Below are 19,816 nucleotides of genomic sequence, written 5' to 3'. Positions count from 1 at the left end.
ATGGTTAGTAAAATACAGAAATGCAGATCTTATTTATGTCTCTGTTATCCATGAGTTGTTAGTGAAAATGCCACATGTGCAATGATGAGGAGATAGATGGAATTACTAATTTCTAAAACTGACAATAAATCAAAGTTATAGAACTCCAAGAACTGACTTTGGTGAGTATCTAATACATCTTATTTTACAGATGAAAACAAGGGACAGAAGAGAAATGTAATTAGGTTATATATCTGATTTCTAGAAAATAGGAACTGAAATATTTGTTAACATGACAGAACCCAGACCTAGTTTCCTAAATGGTACTCTTTCCATATCTAAGTTTAAAAAAAAAAAAAAAGATGGGGGGGTGCATGGTAGGCATGCCTTTCATCCCAGCACTCAGGCGGCAGAGATGGGTGAAATCTGAGTTCCAGGTCAGACAGTGTTGTTATAATGAAATCTCGTGTCCAAAAAACAAAAAAAAATTTTTTGTTTTAATCTATATATGGATTTAAGGATAAATTCGTAAATAAAATTTAATTCCTAATAGTTAATAAACAGAAAACTATGAATGCAGGCTACATATACATAAGTGTGGTTTTTTTTATTATTTTTTTTATGTGTATGCGTGTATTGCCTGCATGTAGGTAAGCACACCTGTGTCATGCAATGCCCGTGGAAGACAGAAGAAGCTGTGGGATCCCCTGGAACTGGAGTTACAGACAGTTGTTAGCTGCCATGTGGGTGCTGGGATTTGAACCAGGGTCTTCTGCAAGAACAGTCAGTGTTCTTAACCTCTGAGCCATCTCTCCAGCCCCCATAAGCATGTATTTTAAAATATATTTATACTTTTATGTGTATGAGTGTATTGCCTGCATGTATGCAAGTGCACCCATGTCATGAAATGCCCTCAGAGGTCAGAAGAGAGCATTGAGTCCCCTGGAAATGGAGCTATAGACTATAGTTAGCCACCATGTGGATGTTGGGATCTGAACCTATGCCCTCTCCAAGAGCAGCCAGTGCTCTTAACCACTAAGCTATCTCTCTAGCTCTGTGCGCAAAGCGTGCATTTTTAATGTATATCATACTACAGATTTTCATCTCAAATATATCCTATCACAACAAATCATCTAGACTCACCAATAAATATAGTACACAAAACTTAATTTTTTTTTTTTTCTGTCTTTCTGAGACAGGGTCAAAAGCCCCAGCTGTAGCCCCAGCTGACCTGGCACTCACTATGTAGACCAAGCTGGCCTCGAACTCACAGGGATCCACCAGCCTCTGCCTCCCAAGTGCTGGGATTAAAGTCGTGTGCCACCATGCCTAGAAACACTTAAAATCAAGTTAAGAAGATGAAAAGGGGGGATGTAGAGATGGCTCAGTGGTTAAGAGCACTGGCTGCTCTTGCAGAAGTCCTGGGTTCGAATCCCAGCACCCACATGGCAGTTAACAACCATCTGTAAATCCAGTTCCAGGGGGAATCCAACGCCCTCTTCTGTCCTCTGCGGGTACTGCACAACATGGGTGCACTTATATACATGCAGGCCTAATGCTCATACACATAAAAAAAGTAAATAAAATTTAAAAAGACAATGAAAAGGAAACATGCAGCTTTAAAGGTGAATCAAAGGGAGGAAAATGAATCTTAGTTTTGTCCCAGTGATGTCAAAATGCATGGTGGAAAGAGTCACACTCATGACCACAGGAGTCTTAGGTTTTCTGCATCAAGAGCTTCAATGTGTGCTCTCCTCAACCCAAACCACCTGGCTGGAGCTCCCCAAAGCCTTCAGGGAACTTAATCACTCAACCCCAGCCAAATGAATCATTCTTTTATTTGCCAGACAATGTTTAGAGAATCAGAAATAAAGGTCTCATTTAACTTCCTCCTATCAATTGAGAAACACCCTTTGCTTAAGAAAAGTTTTTGAAAACTGCAATTGACATTAATCCTTGGGATTTATTGACTTCCTAAAACAAAATACTGAGGAGACAGACACTACAAAAAATTTTCAAAAGCAGAAGTCAACTACGTCTCAGTATACCTAGACAAGCATACTATAGAAATCTGTTCTTTTGAAGGATAAGCAACTTTATTTTTGCTTTAGGATCTGCTTACCAGTCACTCTTACCACTAAACAAGATTCAAAATTTACATGAGATGGTTTTTCTACCCCCTCCACTTCAACAATGTCCACTAACTTCCCATTCTAATCAATATTTTTATTCCTTTAACAAAGTTCCTTGGTTCTCTTTTATATCCTGCCAGAGACGTGTCTTATTTTTAAGACTGCTTAACTATCATATACTTGCAAAGAAAAATAAAAGCTGGCCCAAGATTACCTTTAGCATGTAGCCAGAAGCATGGGCACAAACTACCAACTCCCAATGTACTATCCTCTAGGTCAAAGATGGGAACATCTTAATAATTCCAGCAAGAGCTATTATTTTAAAGAACTACTTTAATTGCCTTCCAGATCTATTCCTTCATTCCCACACAAAGTCAGGGTATGATTTCCCTATCTCATTTTTAAAGGGCAAAACCCCAGGGTGGTGGTAAGGAAGCCTATGTTGTGTTACTCTAGAGTTGGTTTAAAGGAAGAACACAGGTCAGGAGGACTGGCCCTGAGTTTGTGCTCTTTCTCTCCTCCCTTTTCAAACCCTCCCCATCCTGCTAACCTGTTGGCAGTGCTGGTGTTGCTGTTCCCACTGCTGTGTTTCTGTGCCCGGTTCAACCTCCGTGGGGGCTTTGAATGTTGTAGCCTGGGGCTCGGCATGGAAGGGAACGATGAGGCATAGCCATGTTCACACTCTAAAAGGGCAAAGAAACAAAGAGGTGTAAGGATACAGACACCCAAATCCACGATCCACAAATCCAAGGTCCCTGTAGTAACATTTTTTTAAAGTAGGTAAAGTAAAATGTTTTTACTCTTTTTAGTTAGAAGATAAAATCCAAATGTTTAGCCCAAGGTGGTTGTACATCCCTTTAAACTCAACACTTAGGAGCCTGAGGCAAGAGGGATCCCCAAGTTCAAGGCCAGCCAGGGCTACATGGCAAGCCCTGACTTTAAAAACAAATCCCGGGGCTGAAGAGATGGCACAGCGGTTAAGAGCACTGACTGCTCTTGAGAGGACCCGGGTTCGATTCCCAGCACCCACAAGGCGGCTAGGAACCATCCTTACCTCCAGTTCCAGGGAACACGACACAGGTGCACTCACGTACATGCAGACAATACACTCATACACATAAAAACAAACAAACAAACAAACAAAAAACTCCAGTTCTTGTCTGGACATCAGTGGACAAGCATACAGACCCTAAACCGCCTGGACAGGTAATGATACCTCTTCTAAACTAAGTAATTTCTCCCTCCTCTCCAAAATCTTTTCCCTCAACAACTTTTTTATCATCCTAATTTCTAAGACCAGTTACCATTCACTCCAAAAGATTCACCTGTCTTAAAAACATCCCCTTTTGTTAATGCCTGTCTTCTCTGCAGTCTTGGTAAACTCATTTTCGTGTGCCCCAACTATTTCAATCTGCAAATTTTAGAAGAACGTTCTCTCCTGACCAGCATCCCGGCTCTTCCCATCCCAACGTCCCAGGCTATTTCTCCTTTGGTCTCCACCTCCGAAGTGATCCCACCTCACCCCACCTCGGACCCTCACGGTGGCAAGTGGCAAGGCGATCCTGCCGCAGCTAGCCAGCAGGCTTGCGCCCCAAGATTCTCACGGCCCCGCCTCCTGCACTCCCCAGCTCCCACCTCCTCCGCTGTCATCTCAAGTCAGAAGATGCTCCCTCTCCAGCCCCCTCTGCCCCCTCCGCTGGCCCTGCCGAGCTCCTGGCTCCTTCCCCTCCAGCTCCGACCCTGCTGGCCGCGCCTCTCCTTGCGCCCCACTCTCCCCTGCCCAAGCTCCCACAGCCAATACAGGCCACCCGCGCGCGCAGATGCCTGCCCTCCCTCGCGGCCGTCTTCTCCCACGCCTCCACTTACAAACTCACCTGCACCTCGGACAAACCTCCCCTGCGGGCGCGCACCTCCCACGCGCGTGCACCTTCTCGCACGCGCGCAGCCCCACACGCCCGCACACTTCTGCCCACACGCGCGTGCACCGCCTCCCACGCGCGCGCGCTACTCACGCGCACCTCTTCCCCAGCGCACGCACTTCCTCCCACCCACGCGCGCACCTCTCCTCCACAGGCGCACCGGGTTCCCAGTGCGGAAACCAAGGCGGTGGTACCCAGCCATTACCTCGCTCCCTGCGCTCCAAAAACTCTGCGGCCTCCAGCAGGCGCTGCACGTTGATCATCCGAACCCACTCCATGGGCTCCGCGCGTGGCCGCAGGACCTCTCCGTGCTCCCGCCCCTGGCCGACAGGAGGCGCCGCAGGCGGCTACAGCCGCACGACGCTCCGGGACATGTGCGGCGGGCGGGCGGGCCAGCCTGGCCCCGGCTCGGCGAGCTCCACGCCGCCCCAGCCGTGCCCGCCGCACCCGCCGCGCCGCCTGCAGCTCGCGCCGGGTTTGTTTACCTCTCCGCGCGAGCACAGGAGAGGGGCGGGAGCAGCGCGGAGGCCCGCCCCCGCCCACCCCTTCTGCACTCCCCTGGGAAATGTAGTCCCGCCCCCGCCGCTGCTCCTTGGGAGTCGGTACACGCGGCGCCTCAGTGCACCTGCGCCTGCACGAGTCCGCAATGGCCTCTGGGAGATGTAGTCTCGCTAGTTTTCCTTTTCTCCCTCTAAGGATGGAAAGACCAAGAGAACTTGCCAGCATTTGGCTTCAGAGGCAAAAAATTTGATTGAGCTGTGTCTGTCTCACAGTGAGACCCATTTCTTAGCATGTGCTCAGGGACTGGGGCATTCATTACTGAAATATGTTCCAGTCCTCTATCAACACGTTCTCAAGCAACTTCTCTGCCTAGATTTCCTCATCCACAAAATAAGGAACGTAACTCTTTGCAAGGGCAGAATCACAGAAACTATTGAGAAGTAAAAAAATCGCTGACCAGGGCTGGAGAGATAGCTCAGCGGTTAAGAATACTGACTGCTCTTACAGAAGACCGGGGTTCAAATCCCAGCACCCACATGGCAGCTAACATGTTGTAACTCCCGTCCCAGGGGATCCGATAGCCTCTTCTGTCCTCCGGGGGCATTGCATGACACGGGTGCACTTAACCTACATGCAGGCAATAAATTCATACACATAAAATAAAAAATAAATATAAGTAAATAAAATATTTTTAAAATCGCTGACCAGAAATAGGGGTCATTAATGGGAGCGAGAGAGGACTTCCATGAGGCCCTTTGTCCACCACTTCGACACAGACAAGTTTTCTAATATCCTTTCTTTTTAAACTGCTTCCTTCCTCGGTCCCTCACTAGAGCTTTTAGACGACAGAAAACCTGTTGTAGTGCTACAAGAAAAGGGCATAAAGATTTGGTACTGGAATTATACTGACTTCAGTTCAAATGTGAACTCTGAGTGTGTGTACTCTTCAAACCTTTTCCTCATACATAAAATGGATACAATTTTTCCATTTTTGCTTGATGCTGAGGGCCTACAATGTGCCAGGGACTAAACCAAACTTTGTCTTCTGTGATGAGAGAAACAGACATAAACCCTGCTTCCAGGAAACATATATATTATTCAGTAGAATCTACCGTGAAGGTTAAATGAAATTATTCCATTGCTCAGTATTCAAGGCACTCAACAAATGTAAGCTGACTGCTTTCTCTCATGCTCTCCCTCCTCCTCACTTAAAGGTAACTGAAAATGGACTAAGGAAGCAGGGGGCACAGTAAAAGGCCAGGGGCCACTGGCTGGTCTACCACCATCCTTTCCAAGTCTGCCATATAACCAGTCCTCAAAGTCCAGACCAGGGTTTCTTAATCTTGGCATTTTTGCCACTTTGGGCCTGTTAATTCTTTCTTGGAGCAGAGGTTCTGTTCTGTGCATTATTGGGTATTTAACAGCATCCCTAGTCTCTACCCACTAGATGCCACCACTACCCCTCAGACATGATAACCAAAAATGCCTCCAGACATTGCCACCTGTCTCCTGAGACACAAAACACGGCCCCCCAAGTTGAGAACAATTATCTATGGAGGGGAAGGGCAAGAGGCCAGGAACCTCTGGCTGCTCTGGAGCAAGGCAGGAATTGTGTAAACACATCCACAACTGCTTCCCTCTCTGATTTTTTTCACCTACTGGGAGACACCCAACATAACAGGAAACCCTTGGAGAGGGGATAATCTCCCCTGTGCTCATGTCATTGGCTACTGCAGAAAATACCACCTTGGGGTAGATGGCTTACCATCTCAAAAAAGGGGATTTGCATTGCATTTTAACACTCTGCTATCCTTGGTACCCCACCCCCCAAAAGTGAGCAAGATCTCCAATGAGGTCACAAGCTGCAAAATTCTGCCAGCCTTTTTAAATATTACACTTGGCACATTTAAGAAGTAGATGTTCCATCAAAGTCAGGGAGGCCCAAAATGAGAGGTATTCACAAACCACAGGGGTGGGAGACTTCATCAAGACTGAAAAGGGGACTGTGTTTTTTTAGCTGTTGGCTAGGTCATCTGGGTTTTCCCATTGCCCACTGGTAACAGTCACCCTCCATCCTCAACCAGGGACACGTTGGATAGAGGTAGGAAGAAATTGTTTTTTTAAACAATTTATTGGGGCTAAAGAAATGGCTCAGTGGTTAAGAGCACTGACTGCTCTTGCAGAGGACCTGGGTTTGATTCCCAGTACCCACGTGATGGCTAACAACTGGCCCCAACTCCAGTTCCAGGGGATCTGATGCTCTCTTCTGAACTCTCTGAGTGCTGCATGACACGGATACAATTGCATACATGCAGGCAATACACTCATTACACAGGAAATAAAAATAATAAAAATATATTTTAAAATGTGTTATTTACTCAGAACACCTGTAATTGAGGATTAAAAACTATTAAGGTTAAAAGTTAGTTCCCACCACTTGCAGACCCCCTTTAAGTTTTCGATTCCAAATTCTAAGAGCTATCCTGGAAACTTAAGTAACTTTTATGGCAAGTGAAGGTCTGCTTTACCTAGTAGTGGGCAAACCTGTGGGGTATGCAATCAAGAAATGCAGTAAAACCTGAAACTATCGGTGAATTGAAGGTGGCTTTAATTGCATAGGTCCAGGGAAGGTTCATGAAAGGTTAGCTGGATGTCACAGTTGATGCCACAAGACTTAGCCTAGAGACCTGACCAAAAGGCAGATGAGGAGATGGAAAGAGCCATCAAAAAGCTACCTGCATATGTTGCAGTGCATAGGCAATGGTGATGACAGCAGGCTGATTTACATACAGAAATCTCCAGCCTTTTCCAGGAGTAATTGAGAAAGCTGCTATCCACATAGCCTTCCTTGGCTTAACCCCAGCCAGGGGGAATTCAGGGGCAGCCATGATTTTGCTTTTGCTCAGATGAAGTTACTCTGCCCAATAAACATAGACGGGAAAACAGGAAAGCAACCAGAATCTATAGGTACAAGAACCTGGGATCTTAAACCCACAGTCTCTGGTTCCATCCTCTCCCTAAAGTACCTCTCTGTCTCTCTCCATCTGGGGAGCCTCATTTGAAAATGGCAAAACTCCCCCGAGTCCCCCAGCTCTATTACAATAGCCCTGGATGGGGACAATCCACCTTCTGAAGAAGCAGGTGGAGCCCTCCCTTTTTAGGGTACTTTCCACTGCTACACACACACACACACACACACACACACACACACACACACACGCACATGCACATGTGCACACACATGCACAGACACCAGTACAGATGTAAATTCCCAAGTGATGTATTGCAAATTCATAAATGGAGGCTGATGTGTCATATCTTTTCTGCCGACAGGTGAGATGGAGAGGGGGGAAGGGGCTGTGTCTGTTAAGTTACAAGTTCAAAGTCACTGTTAGTGACACTGCTTGTTGGGGAGCCCTTTCCTGAGCCTGCAAAGTGCTTACCATGTAGGCACCGTTTTGAACAATTATCTTTAAGGGTGGAAACTTACAAAGAACAAAGGTCCGGAGACAGGGAGCGTGAGTTCCGAGGTCCTACAGGACAACTACATAACTGTGACCCATCTTTCCATCCCCCACTCCTACATGGAGGCCGCAGCCTCCTCCCCTCCTCTTCCCCCAGAGCCCAGAAACGTGTAGAGCAGCAGAAAAACCTTGGCTCTGCCCAGTGAGTCAGCCTTGCCTAACTTCATGCGTAAGCTCTCCACAAGTCAGCGGCAGCTCAGAGCTGCGGGGCTGTGTGCAGCCGAGATAAATTTGGGTCTAAAGAGATGACGTAATGCTAAACCCGAGAGGTGGCTGCCGTCTCCCAGGGCTCCAGTCGCCAGGGCTGCCGGCTGACTTCCCAACCACATGGAAACGCACCAAGCGACCCAGGTGCCCGAGCTGGGGAGAAAGGGAAAGAAAGGACAGGGGGAGGGGGTAGCGGCAGAGGAGGCGATGGTTAGTCCGAGATCGCTGAATCTGAAGTTTGTTGTTTTTTAACTCCAGTTTTTCTGGTGAGATCAGACCACTGGCAGAGGCTCAAACAGCTGCACTTGACTTCCATCCTGACCCATCTCTTCTCTTAGAGAAGGGCTTTTTACATTTTATTAAATGGCCCTTATTAAAGCAGCCTATTTCAGTGATTATAATGGATGTATTAATCTCTCAAATGTCCTTTTCCCTCTTTTTTGCATGAACTTGGATCCAACAAGTCTGCATTGCAGGACTCGGTTAATATGCATATCTAAGTGGCTTTCTTACTCAGGATGACTCTTGGGGGGCAACTGGTAAGGAATTCAAAACGGTTTTGTTTGAGTTGTGCCAAGAGAATGGTTCCCCAAAAATGTTTCACAGTTTGTGTCATGGAAGTTTTATCTCATGAAGCTTGTTTATTTCTCAGCCCAGGTCTCCACTTTGCAGTTGAAAACAGCATGCAGCTGACAAACTGATGAGGGAGAAAGGGTCTAAGATGTAGGTAGACACTATGATTTCTTTGTTCTAGAATTCCTTTTTCTTGTTGATTCATGGTTATAAGAAAGAAAGAGGAAAATAAAAATTTGGAATGTGGGGCCCCAAGCCTAGTCCTTTAACCATCGAGACTGTGTTACATTCCCTAAGGATCCAGAAGCTGCTTTGGTTTTCTGTTCAAGGTTCACCCTTCCCTAAGGAAAGCCTACCTTTTCCACTTCTTCTTTGCTGGTGAGGACCACATGCCACAGACCCAACCTCACCATGCCACTTTAAAGGACTCCCCACCCCCAGGTACACTGTCTTTGCTGTATGACGTAGTTGCCTTTCTTAAGAATGCCTCCAGAGTCCTTTTTCAAATGATCTCTCATCACTGTCCCTGGTGTCTCATAATATTCTCCTGTAATTTGTGTTTATAACCATTCATGCTGGTAGACTTCATGATGTTCAGCTGTACCTGGTCAACCATGGGATGTTATTTTTTGAAACATTACTAAATTCCATGAATTAATACTTTGTTAGGAATTTTTCATCTATATTCAAAAGCAAGAATAAACTATAAAAGGCTGGGGTGTGGCTCAGTGACAGAGCCTACCTAGCCTTCTCAAGACCCTGGGTTAAACCCCTAACACCACAAAAAAGGAAATGAATTGTAATTTTTGTTTTGTTTTGAGACAGGGTCTCTTGTAGCTGTGGCTGGCCTCAAACTCATTGTGTAGTCAAGGATGACCTTGAACTCTGATTCACCTGCCTTCACTTCCCCAAGTACTAGGATTACAGGCATGTGCCACCATATCAGACTAGTTTTCTTTCTTCGTGTTTTTTTGTTTGTTTGTTTGGTTGGTTATTGTACTTTCAAGTTTTGCTAGTGCGATTTTTTCATATTAAAAATTGACTTTCTATTTATTTCTATGTGGGGTGTGTGTGTGTGTGCGCGCGCGCGTGTGTGTGTGCCCATTCAGAGGCCAGAGGAGGACTTCTGGTGTTCTACTCTATTGCTTTCTTCCTTAGTCCCTTGAGACAGGATCTCTCACTGAACCTGGAGCAAACCCCAGCAATCCTCTTGTCTCCACCCACTAGTGCTGGGGTTACAGGCATGCAGACTTTTATTTGGGTGCTGGGGATGCAAACTCAAGTCCTCTGCTTATGCAACAAAAGTGCTCTTACCTACTGAGCCATTTCCCCAGCTCAGTTAGATGCAACTTGATTTTAGTCTTAAGAGAAAACAACTAGAAAGACTGCAAGAGGTCTCCTCTCGTTGCTGTGACTGTGGGCCACATTCTTGTTGGGTCACCCTCCCTCCCCTGCCAGGAGCTGGCCTGGAGTGGCTCTGCCCCCAGCCCTTGGCATCACCACCCCTTTCCAAGTGGCACAGACTAGTGGTGGTTCATCATAGGCCCCATCAGGCCCTGGGCACTAAGCACTCCTGCTTCAGGTCTGAGTGCTCAGCCTCAGGTGCAGCATTAAAGTCACAGGCTCTTGCCTGTCTGAAGATATGTGTGATGTCATCCTCTCTTCCAGCCCCAACCTTGATTCTAGGATGCTAGGAGTCTCTAGAGAGCCTAGAACAAAACGAATCCATTTACCAGCTCACCGCCACGTAACTAGAACTGGCTGTGTGTACTGTGCTGTTCTTATAGTCAGCTCATTTAACCCTCCGCACACCTCTGAGATTCCTGTTTTAGAGATTTAGAGCCCAGAAAGGGCAACAAATTTGCTCCGGCCATGACTGGAGTTATCAAAGCTGGATCTTTTCTTGCCTTCCTTCCCAGCATATACCATGTCATGTTTAATCAGATATGGCCAGGCAAAATTGGTTAGATCAGTGGTCTCAGCCAAGGGCAATCCTATTCCTATTCCCCTGGGAATGTGTCCAAACATTATACTGATCAGGGGTTCCCATGGCATTTAATAGGTAGAAACCAAGGATGTGAAATTCTGCAATATCCCAGACTAACCTACACAGCTGTCTGACCAGTAGCTCTTGGTTTTTGTTTTGAATTTTGCTTGCTTGGGAGCTTTTTCTAGAGACAAAGTCTCATTATGTAGACCAGGTTATCCTAGAAGTTGCTATGTATCCCAGCCTATCCCTAAACTCACAATTTTCCTGCCTCACCCTCCTTACTGCTGGGTAAATAGATGTGTACCACCATGCCCAGTGCAGCAGTACTCTTGAGAGGTGAGTGAGAGAAGTTAGGTCAGAAAACTCATTCATTCAACAGATATTCCCTGGACATCTAAACTATGCTGGGCACCAGCTCTGCTCCCTGTCTTCAAGGTGCTTATATTCTAGCCACATAGCCAGATGTAGGCAAGTGAAACAACTGTAAATCATGGTGAGTGGGCTAAGGGTTAAATGATAAAGAATAAGGCAACTCTAGGTAGGTGCAGAGAATGGGGGAAGAGCAAAAGATTCTGTAGGACATCTCAAATTTTAAGGCACGCATAAATCTCTCAGGAATTGTGATAAATGCATTCTGATTTAGCAGATCTCAGGTGAAACATGGGGTGGGGCTCTCATTTCTGACAAGCTACGGCACAGGTGAGGCAAGGCTACCCACCCTGGAACCACACTCACTCCAAACAGCAAGGATGAAGGCCATGACAAGGGGTTTGGATTTTACTTTAAATGAGACAGAAAGAAACTATGGAAGGACTTTAAATAAGTGAGTGACTTGAACCCAGTTATATTTAACATCAATCTTGTTTCCTAGAACTCCACTGGGGAGAGAAGGAGCTTGGGCCTATGCTGTTTGACAGGAACCAGCTGGCCCAGGCTGTCACGGTGGCAGCCTGGGCCTCAAGCTCATCTGGACAGTTCACCCTGTCTCTCTCCTCCGCCTGCTCTGTGGAATCCCTTGGAGCCAAGCATGGGCCAGCCCAGTTGCCCTACAAGCTGGGGTGCCCCCAAGAAGTCCTGGAGCCTGACAGGGTGTGGATCCACAACCCTGACAGCCTGCCTGGGGAGCTGCTGGAGCCCTACTGGTCAGGTGAGTTCCCCAGCTGGTGCACAAGCAAGCAAAAACACCTTAGACCATTGCCTTCCAAGGGCTTCAGTGTCCATGCTGGAAAAGCCCTGGAAGCTTCTGGCTGCTTCTCTCCATCCTAGAAGAGTGGGGAGAAAAGAAAATCACTCCGGGGACTTTCCAGGGTAGCCTCAGCCAGGACTCAAACATTCCAGGCTCCATTTCTTCCCTCTGTTAACTTCAAGCTCCCTGAGGCTTCTCCCAAATCCCTAAGGAAGAACACCAGGTTTGAGTCCCAGCTCCACTATTGTTAGCATGTGGCCTTGGGAAAATGAGCCAGCCTTACCAAGGCTGAAGCTCTGGGCAGCTATAAAATGGGGGTAATTATAGCACCTGGCTATGGATGTTTGTGAGGATTTAATATAGAGCACTTAGCATTGTGCTGGCACATAGTAAATGCTCAGTAAAAGGACCATTATCACTATTCCCTTGGAAAACACAGAGGAGACTGTACTTGTCAGCAGTCCTCTTGGGGACTAGTTATCAGGCACCCAGGAGACAGACTAGAATTGTTTATTGGTTTCTATTTGGCTAATATTTGAACTGGAATATATAACTGAATTGGAACCCTCATATGCTTCACTCTCAAAGCACTAAACACAGAACTTAGCTCCTGGCTGGTTTTAGAAATTAGAAATTAGAATTAGGACCACATAAACTTGGCATGATGGTACATGCCTGTAATCCCAGAAATGGAAGAAAAAGGCATGCAGATCAGGAGTTTAAGGGTATCCTCAGCTATGTAGTGAATTTCACAACCAGCCTGGGGTACCTGAGACTCTGGGGGCGTTGGGGAGGGAGGAAAGACAACTAAATTTTCAAATCCTGGCGCTAAAATAGATCACATACTCCATGAGGGCAACAACTATACTGTCATGACCTAGCACACTCTTCCTGACACAAGGCAAATATAAGCTTCTTAAAAACCAGTTTAACAAATAAATGAATGAACAAATGCATAGAACCAATTTAGCGGAGAATTACTGGCCCACAACATAACTCTGTGTCTTATCAAAGTCATTGCTACAAAACCTTTTCTTTTTTAAATATTTTATTTATTACTTTTATTTTATGTGTATGAATGTAATGCCTGAATGTAGGTAGGTGCACCCCTGTCATGCAGTGCCCATGGAGGTCAGAAGGTGTCGATCCTCTGGAATTGGAGTTACAGATGGTTGTTAAGCCACCATGTGAGTGCTAGGAATTGAACCCAGGTCCTCTGTAAGAGCAGTCAGTGCTCGTAACTGTTGAGCCATCTTTCCAGCCCCGAGCAAAGTCATTTTCAAGGGAATTTCTCCAGTTTAAAGTATTTTTACAGAATTCTGTCTACATATGTTTTCTGGAGATTTGTTGCTTAAATCAAGAGTCACCTGAACTTTCAAAATGTTTCACAAGTGAGGGGCCCAGCACAGCATTCTGCCAAAATGAGGAAGCAAAGACTGAGCCTTCTAGCTCAGGATCAGAGTGGCAGGTGCCCATTGGTTTGGGATAGAAAAATCAAGTGAGCTGTTGACAGCTGTTAACACCTCTGGCCAGGCTAGTCAGGGACAGTGACATCAGAGACAGTTTCTTCCACAAGTTTAGCAGAAGAATCAGGGACTTTAGTTCCCTATTAAAGTCTCTCTTTTCTCTCTTCCCTCCTCCCTCCCCCCCTTTTCTTTCCCCCCTCCTCTCTGTCTCTTCCCCCCCTACCTCTGTCTCCCTCTCTTTCTCTTTTCTCTCTTCTCTCCTTTTTCTTTCCTCACCATAAGTCTGGAACCCTACCCCACAAGCACGGGAAAACTGGAATTTTCCTCCTCAGTTAAGCTTGGAGTAACCATCTCATCACTGTCACCACCCTCTGCCTCCTTCCCCAGTACCCCTCATATGTAAAAGAGAATATTTTTCTAAGTACAGCAAAGCCAAATTAACTTCATTTTGAAAGACTACTGAGAATGTTGCAATGACCTTTGCAATAAGCGGACACACCCTGGGTCAGTACAGCAGGCTTGAGAACTGCTGACTTTATGAGCACCTGACCTGCAAAACAAAAGCTATTTGGGGCTCTATCTATGACCCATTCTCATATCAGGCAGGAGAGAACACAGCACAAAAAGACCTCTTTCTGCCTCTGCTGTGTAACTGTGGGCAAGCCACTGTCCCTCTCTGGGCCTCTGCCTCTGTGTATATGAGGATGATGAATGCTCTGTGACTGTTGGGGCTCCTTCAGGCCATGGTGTTGTTTTACCCCTTTAAATGAAAACAAAACCCAAAATGGAGGGGAAGAAAGAATGGGATTCCTGCCTACTGAAAATCACTTGCTGTATTCTACAGAAAGTTTCATTTCTTACTGGGTTGCTGCTTTTTTTTTTTTTTTCACTTCTTTTTCCTTCTCTCTTAAAAAAAGCTCAAAAGCCACAAAACCACAACTCACCTCCCCAGAATGGGTCACTTGGAAGCCAGAGCTGTCTGGGGTTAGGTGTGTCAGGCCTGACGTGCTGGTTAGGTATCTAAGTGAAGACTAAGTCAGAGCAAGCATGTGCTTCTCCTCTAGAAACAGAGTTTAAATCAATATTTATCCAACTGTATTTATAGAAAGTGGTGGTGGTAGAGAAGGGGGTGGGGCAGGGAGGCAGGGGGATCTAAAACAGAACAAGCCACAATGACTGATGCAAATCTTTGTGGCCAATTCGTTTCTTTAGGGCCTGGTGATTTTTTTTTTTTTTTAATAAAAAGAAAAAGGCTCAGCTTTTGATGATCCTGCTATTGGCCCTAGTACCATAGCAACAGCCCCAAGTCCTCTAATATGCCCAGAGGACAAACTTGGGAAAGGCAGCAGCAGGGGCTGGTGTTTCCTAGGAGCCCTGAACTTGAGTTAAGGCCAGGATAGTTGAACAACTGAGAAATGAAAAGCCCTTTCTGATTGGCTATTCTGTCTTGAGTCTCACTTTTCTAAACAAGGTACACACAGGAAGACTTTGGACAATCAACAGGGTGATCCAAATACCAGCTCTGTTTCACGTTGCTGGGTGATCTTAAGCAAGTTGTTTCACCTGTCTGGACTTCATTCCTTGGCTATAAAAACCAGTACACATGTTTATGGTTAAGGTATGTGGGCTCTGGAACGAAAGGCCTAAGTTGCCAACTCAGCTCTGCCACTTACTAGCCATGTGACCTTTGGGAAAGCTACTCAGCATCCCCTACTCCTTAGTGACCCCCCCATCACCACTGTAAAATAGGAGTAATAAAAGTGCACGTGTCATAGGGTTGTCACAAAGATTGGGGAAGATAATGCATGTTAGCCTCATGGTAACCATGGTCAGTGCTTGATAAATGGTAATCTACTATTATACAATGTAATTAGGTGCCATGGATGCATGCTGGCACCCTCTTCATTTCCCTCAGTTTGCTCAGCCCACCCCAAATGAAGACCCCATATCTGGGAGTGCCAACGAGGAGTGTTTGGGTTAGAGACTGGAGACGTGTGAACAGCTGCTGCTTCACCTTTGTAGCTGGTGGAGCACCCCTCCCCCAAGTAGGAACAGCTCAATTCAATTTCCATAACTTCCTATAGCCTTGTCCTCAACCACTCCCCAGGTGCTCTTCACAGGCTACCCAGTCCCTGAGAGCTCTGGAACACTGAAAGTAGTCTCAAAAGCCTACCTCTGGTATTTACTGGGTAGATCTCACATTTTAAACCTGGATTAAATACAAGATAAATTTAAAATGTGGAGGAAATAGGGACAGGTTTAACAATGTTCTTCACACAACTCTTCTAAAAATGAACCCCCTACTCTTCCACCCTATAAATCACCCCACAGTATGTGCAGGGAAAAAAAAAACAATTGCATATAGTAGATGCTTGATGCTTATTTATGAAGCAAATGGATTCATCCTTTAGATGACTCCTATGAAGAGATGTGACCTGTTTGAACATTAACTAGCATGAAAGCCCTCCATTTTAGTATGTTACTCTAGTCCCCTATTTTCTAAGCAAGTAGCTTATTCATTCTTAGAATCACAGCTGTTGACACAATGTAGTTTCAGCTGTCCAGGCCTGACCCATCATATCCTTGCAGGCCCAGGTCTTACTGCCCCAAAGCATTCAGAAGTCAGTATTTCCAGAAAGTCGGTCATATCCTTGACTTCCAAGTCTACTTGCATGCCATAGCCAAGAAATGGCAAATACGACCCATCAAAAAATGTATTACAACTGTCTACTGCATACTATATGTAACAGGTAACACATACTGAGATACTATAGATGATCTGATCTGTAAGATGTTAACAATTGGGCAGGGGAGATGACTTAGTGGGTAAAGCACTTACCACTCAAGCATGAGGACCTGCACTCAGATTCCCAGTGCCCATATAGAAGCTGAAGGTAGTGTCACCCATCTGATGCCCCAGCACTGGGGGCAGGGCAGAGATAAGTAGATCCCTAGAGTTCACTGGCCTAGCCAATCAGTGAGCTCTAAGTTCATTAAGCCACCCTGTCTCAAAAAATAAGGTGGAAAGTGCCTGAGGAAGCCATCTGACTTTGATCTCTGGCCTCCACAGGGCATACATGAGGGATCACATACATCCCTAAAACACAAGTGAACACACATTGTTATACCACACACACACACACACACACACACACACACACACACACAAATATGCTATGAATCTCCCTGAAAGGATAAAGTTGGAAACAGGTAGAAGATTGAATGGCATTGATCGTCAAACTCAGATGTTACTAGTTATTTTTATTTATGTGTATATGTGTGTATCTCTGTGTCTCACATGTATGTGGGTACCCTCAGAAGTCAGAAGAGGGTATCAGATCCCCTGGAGCTAGAGTCACAGGCAGTTGTGAGCCACCCAGTACGAGTGTTAGGAACTGAACTCGGGTCCTCTGCAAGATCAGCATGCCCTCCTAACCACTGAACCATCTCTCCAGCCCTCTAAGTCACTATTTATTGAGCATTATTATATTTCAGGTACTTGAAATGTTTAAAGCCATTAAGCCAGGCATGGTGGTGTACACCTTTAATCCCAGCACTCCAAGGCAGAGGCATGCTGTGAGATCTGTGAGATGAGGCCAGCCTGGTCTACATAGTGAGTTCCAGGCCAGCTGGGGCATTAGGGAAACTCTGTCTCAAAAACAAACAAACAAAGAAACAAAACAGTTCATTCAGTTGCTCCCTAATGATGTGATGGAGTTGGTATCATTATGCCCATATGTTCCCCTTACAAAAATGGAACTTCAGAGAGGCTGTGTAACTTGTGTCCAAACAATAGAAAAGAAATTGGGGTCTCTGCTCCTGCTGACTGTAAGATTTCATCCTCTCAACTAATCTAACTTGGAAAATAGAGTCCAGTGAGCAGCAACAGGCAGCAGGCTTTACGGAGGAGATGGGAAGCAGCCTAAGTCCTGAGGAAGGGTAGGCCACAGAAACCCCAGGGGAGTAAGACAATAAAGGATCCTGAATCAAGCACAGGGGCATGACTGTGGAGCCTGACTGCTGGTGGACCTGCTGGACAGGAGCTGAGGTTTCATGGCCAGGCAGAGGAGATTAAGTCAGGAAGGTAGGGTGGGGCAAATGACACCACACACCAGCAACTTCCAGCAGAAGTTTCCGCCCTACTGAGAAGAGGCTGTCCTGGGCTTGTCCCAGAAACACACCCTGTGCTCTAACCCAGGCAATCGACTCCAGAGAGCAAACTGTAGCTTTGGTTCCCCTCTAACCACTCTTCCCTGTCTGAGGTGCTGTCCCCAAAGCCACCTACCTACCCCAGGCACCGGGAAGCTGTGTCTCAGCAGGCCTTATCTGCCATCATAACTTCTTCCACTTACAGTTTTTATGAATATAACAAATGCTTTGTAAGTCTTTTCCTTTAGTTTTAAGCTTTTTCAAAGCAGGGATAAACCTTTTTCTAATTATTAGTCCTTAATTGTTACCTTTCCCCTGGACTCCACAGACATATAGGTGATGATACCACAGGCTATTTGTGTAGAATTTCTGAGTCTTTGATAACAGGGTCACTCCTGACATGATAAATATTTCTGTAGACTTTCAATCGGAGATTTGTAGATTCATACCAGGTGATATTTCGGGAAGAATGCACATTTATTTCCTAGGGAATCCCTTCCTTTGCACATAACATAATGCATGGTTAACACTGAGTGACTTTATTTGCACTCCTCCTCAAAGAAAACTCACCTCATCTAATGGAAATAATTCATCACCGAGGCCACAACTTGGTGAACACTCCTAGTTCGGAAACCTCAAAGAGGCAATAAAAAGTTAGTTCTGGCTACACAAGGCAAGCTCCTGCCAAGTACTTTGCAAACACTGAAAACTGAACGTGTGAACTCTTGACCAGACGCTAGCGGCACATCTCAAGAAAATCTCAGAGAACCCGAAATGGAGACTCAAGGGCCGGCACTTGTCTCTGGGGAGGGAAGAAGAGCGTCCCTTTAAGAAAGACTGGACCAGCTGGCTGCAAGACAGCTCCCACAGATTTCCTGGCTCACTCCCTGGCTCCGCCCCCCAGCCTCAGGCCTCAGCAACGCGTGACGTAAGAAGAAGCTGATGCTGCCGATTGGCTAAACGACGCAGCTAGGTCAAGTCCAGTCGGAGGAAAGAAGTTTGTCTCCATGTGGAAACCATGTGTCTAGTGGTGGGAGGGGGAAGAGGAGGAGGCGGAGAAACTGAGATCTAGTGATTACTGGGGAACTCGCTGAAAAGAAGGCGGGGAGGTTGTGCACCTGAGTCGACCAGCTTGGCCTTTGCAGTAGTGACCTAAAAAAAGAATGAATAATAAAAAAAAGACTTGCACAACAAACAAAACTTGGGTATCCCCCTATCATAATAATTAAAAAAGCTTGAGGGAGGGGGGTCCTTTGCCTCCTCCAAAAAGACAGGGACCAGGGAAATGCTGGAATCCTATCGCGAACGCCCAGATCCCTCTCCCTCCCCCCAACAACTGAATGATGTAAGCGTTTCGGAAAGCAGAGCTGTGGAGCAAAACAAGCCCCGCACGCGCGGAGCGACCCGCAGTGCCCGAGCCCCGCGCACGCACGACCCGCCCCTCGACTCGCGTTATTGCTGTGCACACGCGGACCGCCGTGACGCGCAGGCATTGTGTGCAGCGAGCAGAAAACAACGGCCAGCGCCGGCCGCGCCAAGAAGCGCCCGGGGAAAGCCAGCCGGCCGTAGGGAGACCCTGGCTGCGCTGCCGGGGGGGTGGGGGTGGGGAGTACGGCAGATAAAGTGGCCGGGGTGGGCCGCTCCCGGTGCCAGCGCGGATAATCAGGGGTCCGGCGGGTGGTCGCTGGAGTTGGCGGGAGGGTACCCCGCCTGCGTGCGCTCTCGCGAAGGGGCCGCGGGCCAGGGGCCGCGTCCCTGTAGCCGAGCCAGGCACGGCGCAGCGCCCCACGCTCTCGGGGAAATCTGGGGGCTGTTGGCATCACGTCATTTCGAGCCAAACAGCAGCAGCGAAAAGACGAGAGAGCGCTAAAAATACTCGGCGGGGAGCCGGCCGGAGGAGGAGAGCTGGGGGGCCGATTACGCACACGAAGTTGACTTGGAGTGGGGCGCCGAGGCTTCGGAGCCCCCTCTGGGGCTGGCGGGCTGGCAGCACCCGGGTCCTGGAGAGGGGCCGGGAGGAAGCGCCTCGGCTGCCCTGGCCTCCGCAGCCCGGCTCGGCCGCCGCGGGCCCGCCCCACACGGGGCAGCCCTGCGGGGCGCGCCCGGCTTTCTGCTTACGTGACTGGTGGCCACGCCGGAGCCCCGGCACCGGGTAAACAAGGAGGTGGTGGCAGCCAGGGCGGCGGGGTG

The 19,816-nt window shown here is 47.1% G+C and overlaps 1 protein-coding gene across 3 annotated transcripts in view; it reads right to left on the bottom strand.

Annotated features, from left to right (window-relative positions):
• The window catches only part of Mxi1 (MAX interactor 1, dimerization protein), an 80,741-nt gene that overhangs the window by 58,803 nt on the left and 2,122 nt on the right, over window positions 1-19,816 (bottom strand). The window contains exons 1-2 of one of the 3 annotated variants that reach the window (XM_029567655.1): window positions 19,552-19,688; window positions 2,662-2,794 (exon numbers count right to left, since the gene is read on the bottom strand). In XM_029567655.1, coding sequence (XP_029423515.1) covers window positions 2,662-2,759 — 98 coding nt within the window. In that variant the 5' untranslated portion in view covers window positions 2,760-2,794; window positions 19,552-19,688. Of the gene's footprint in view, window positions 1-2,661; window positions 2,795-4,235; window positions 4,517-19,551; window positions 19,689-19,816 lie in introns of those variants that run through there. The other 2 variants (XM_008841764.2, XM_029567654.1) reach the window with 2 other exon arrangements.

This window comes from Nannospalax galili, unplaced genomic scaffold, assembly GCF_000622305.1.
Source record: "Nannospalax galili isolate Female #2095 unplaced genomic scaffold, S.galili_v1.0 scaffold601, whole genome shotgun sequence".
Lineage (NCBI taxonomy): Eukaryota > Metazoa > Chordata > Mammalia > Rodentia > Spalacidae > Nannospalax > Nannospalax galili.
The sequence above is the reverse complement of the archived record's forward strand: the minus strand, read 5'-3'. Positions and strand labels throughout refer to the sequence as shown.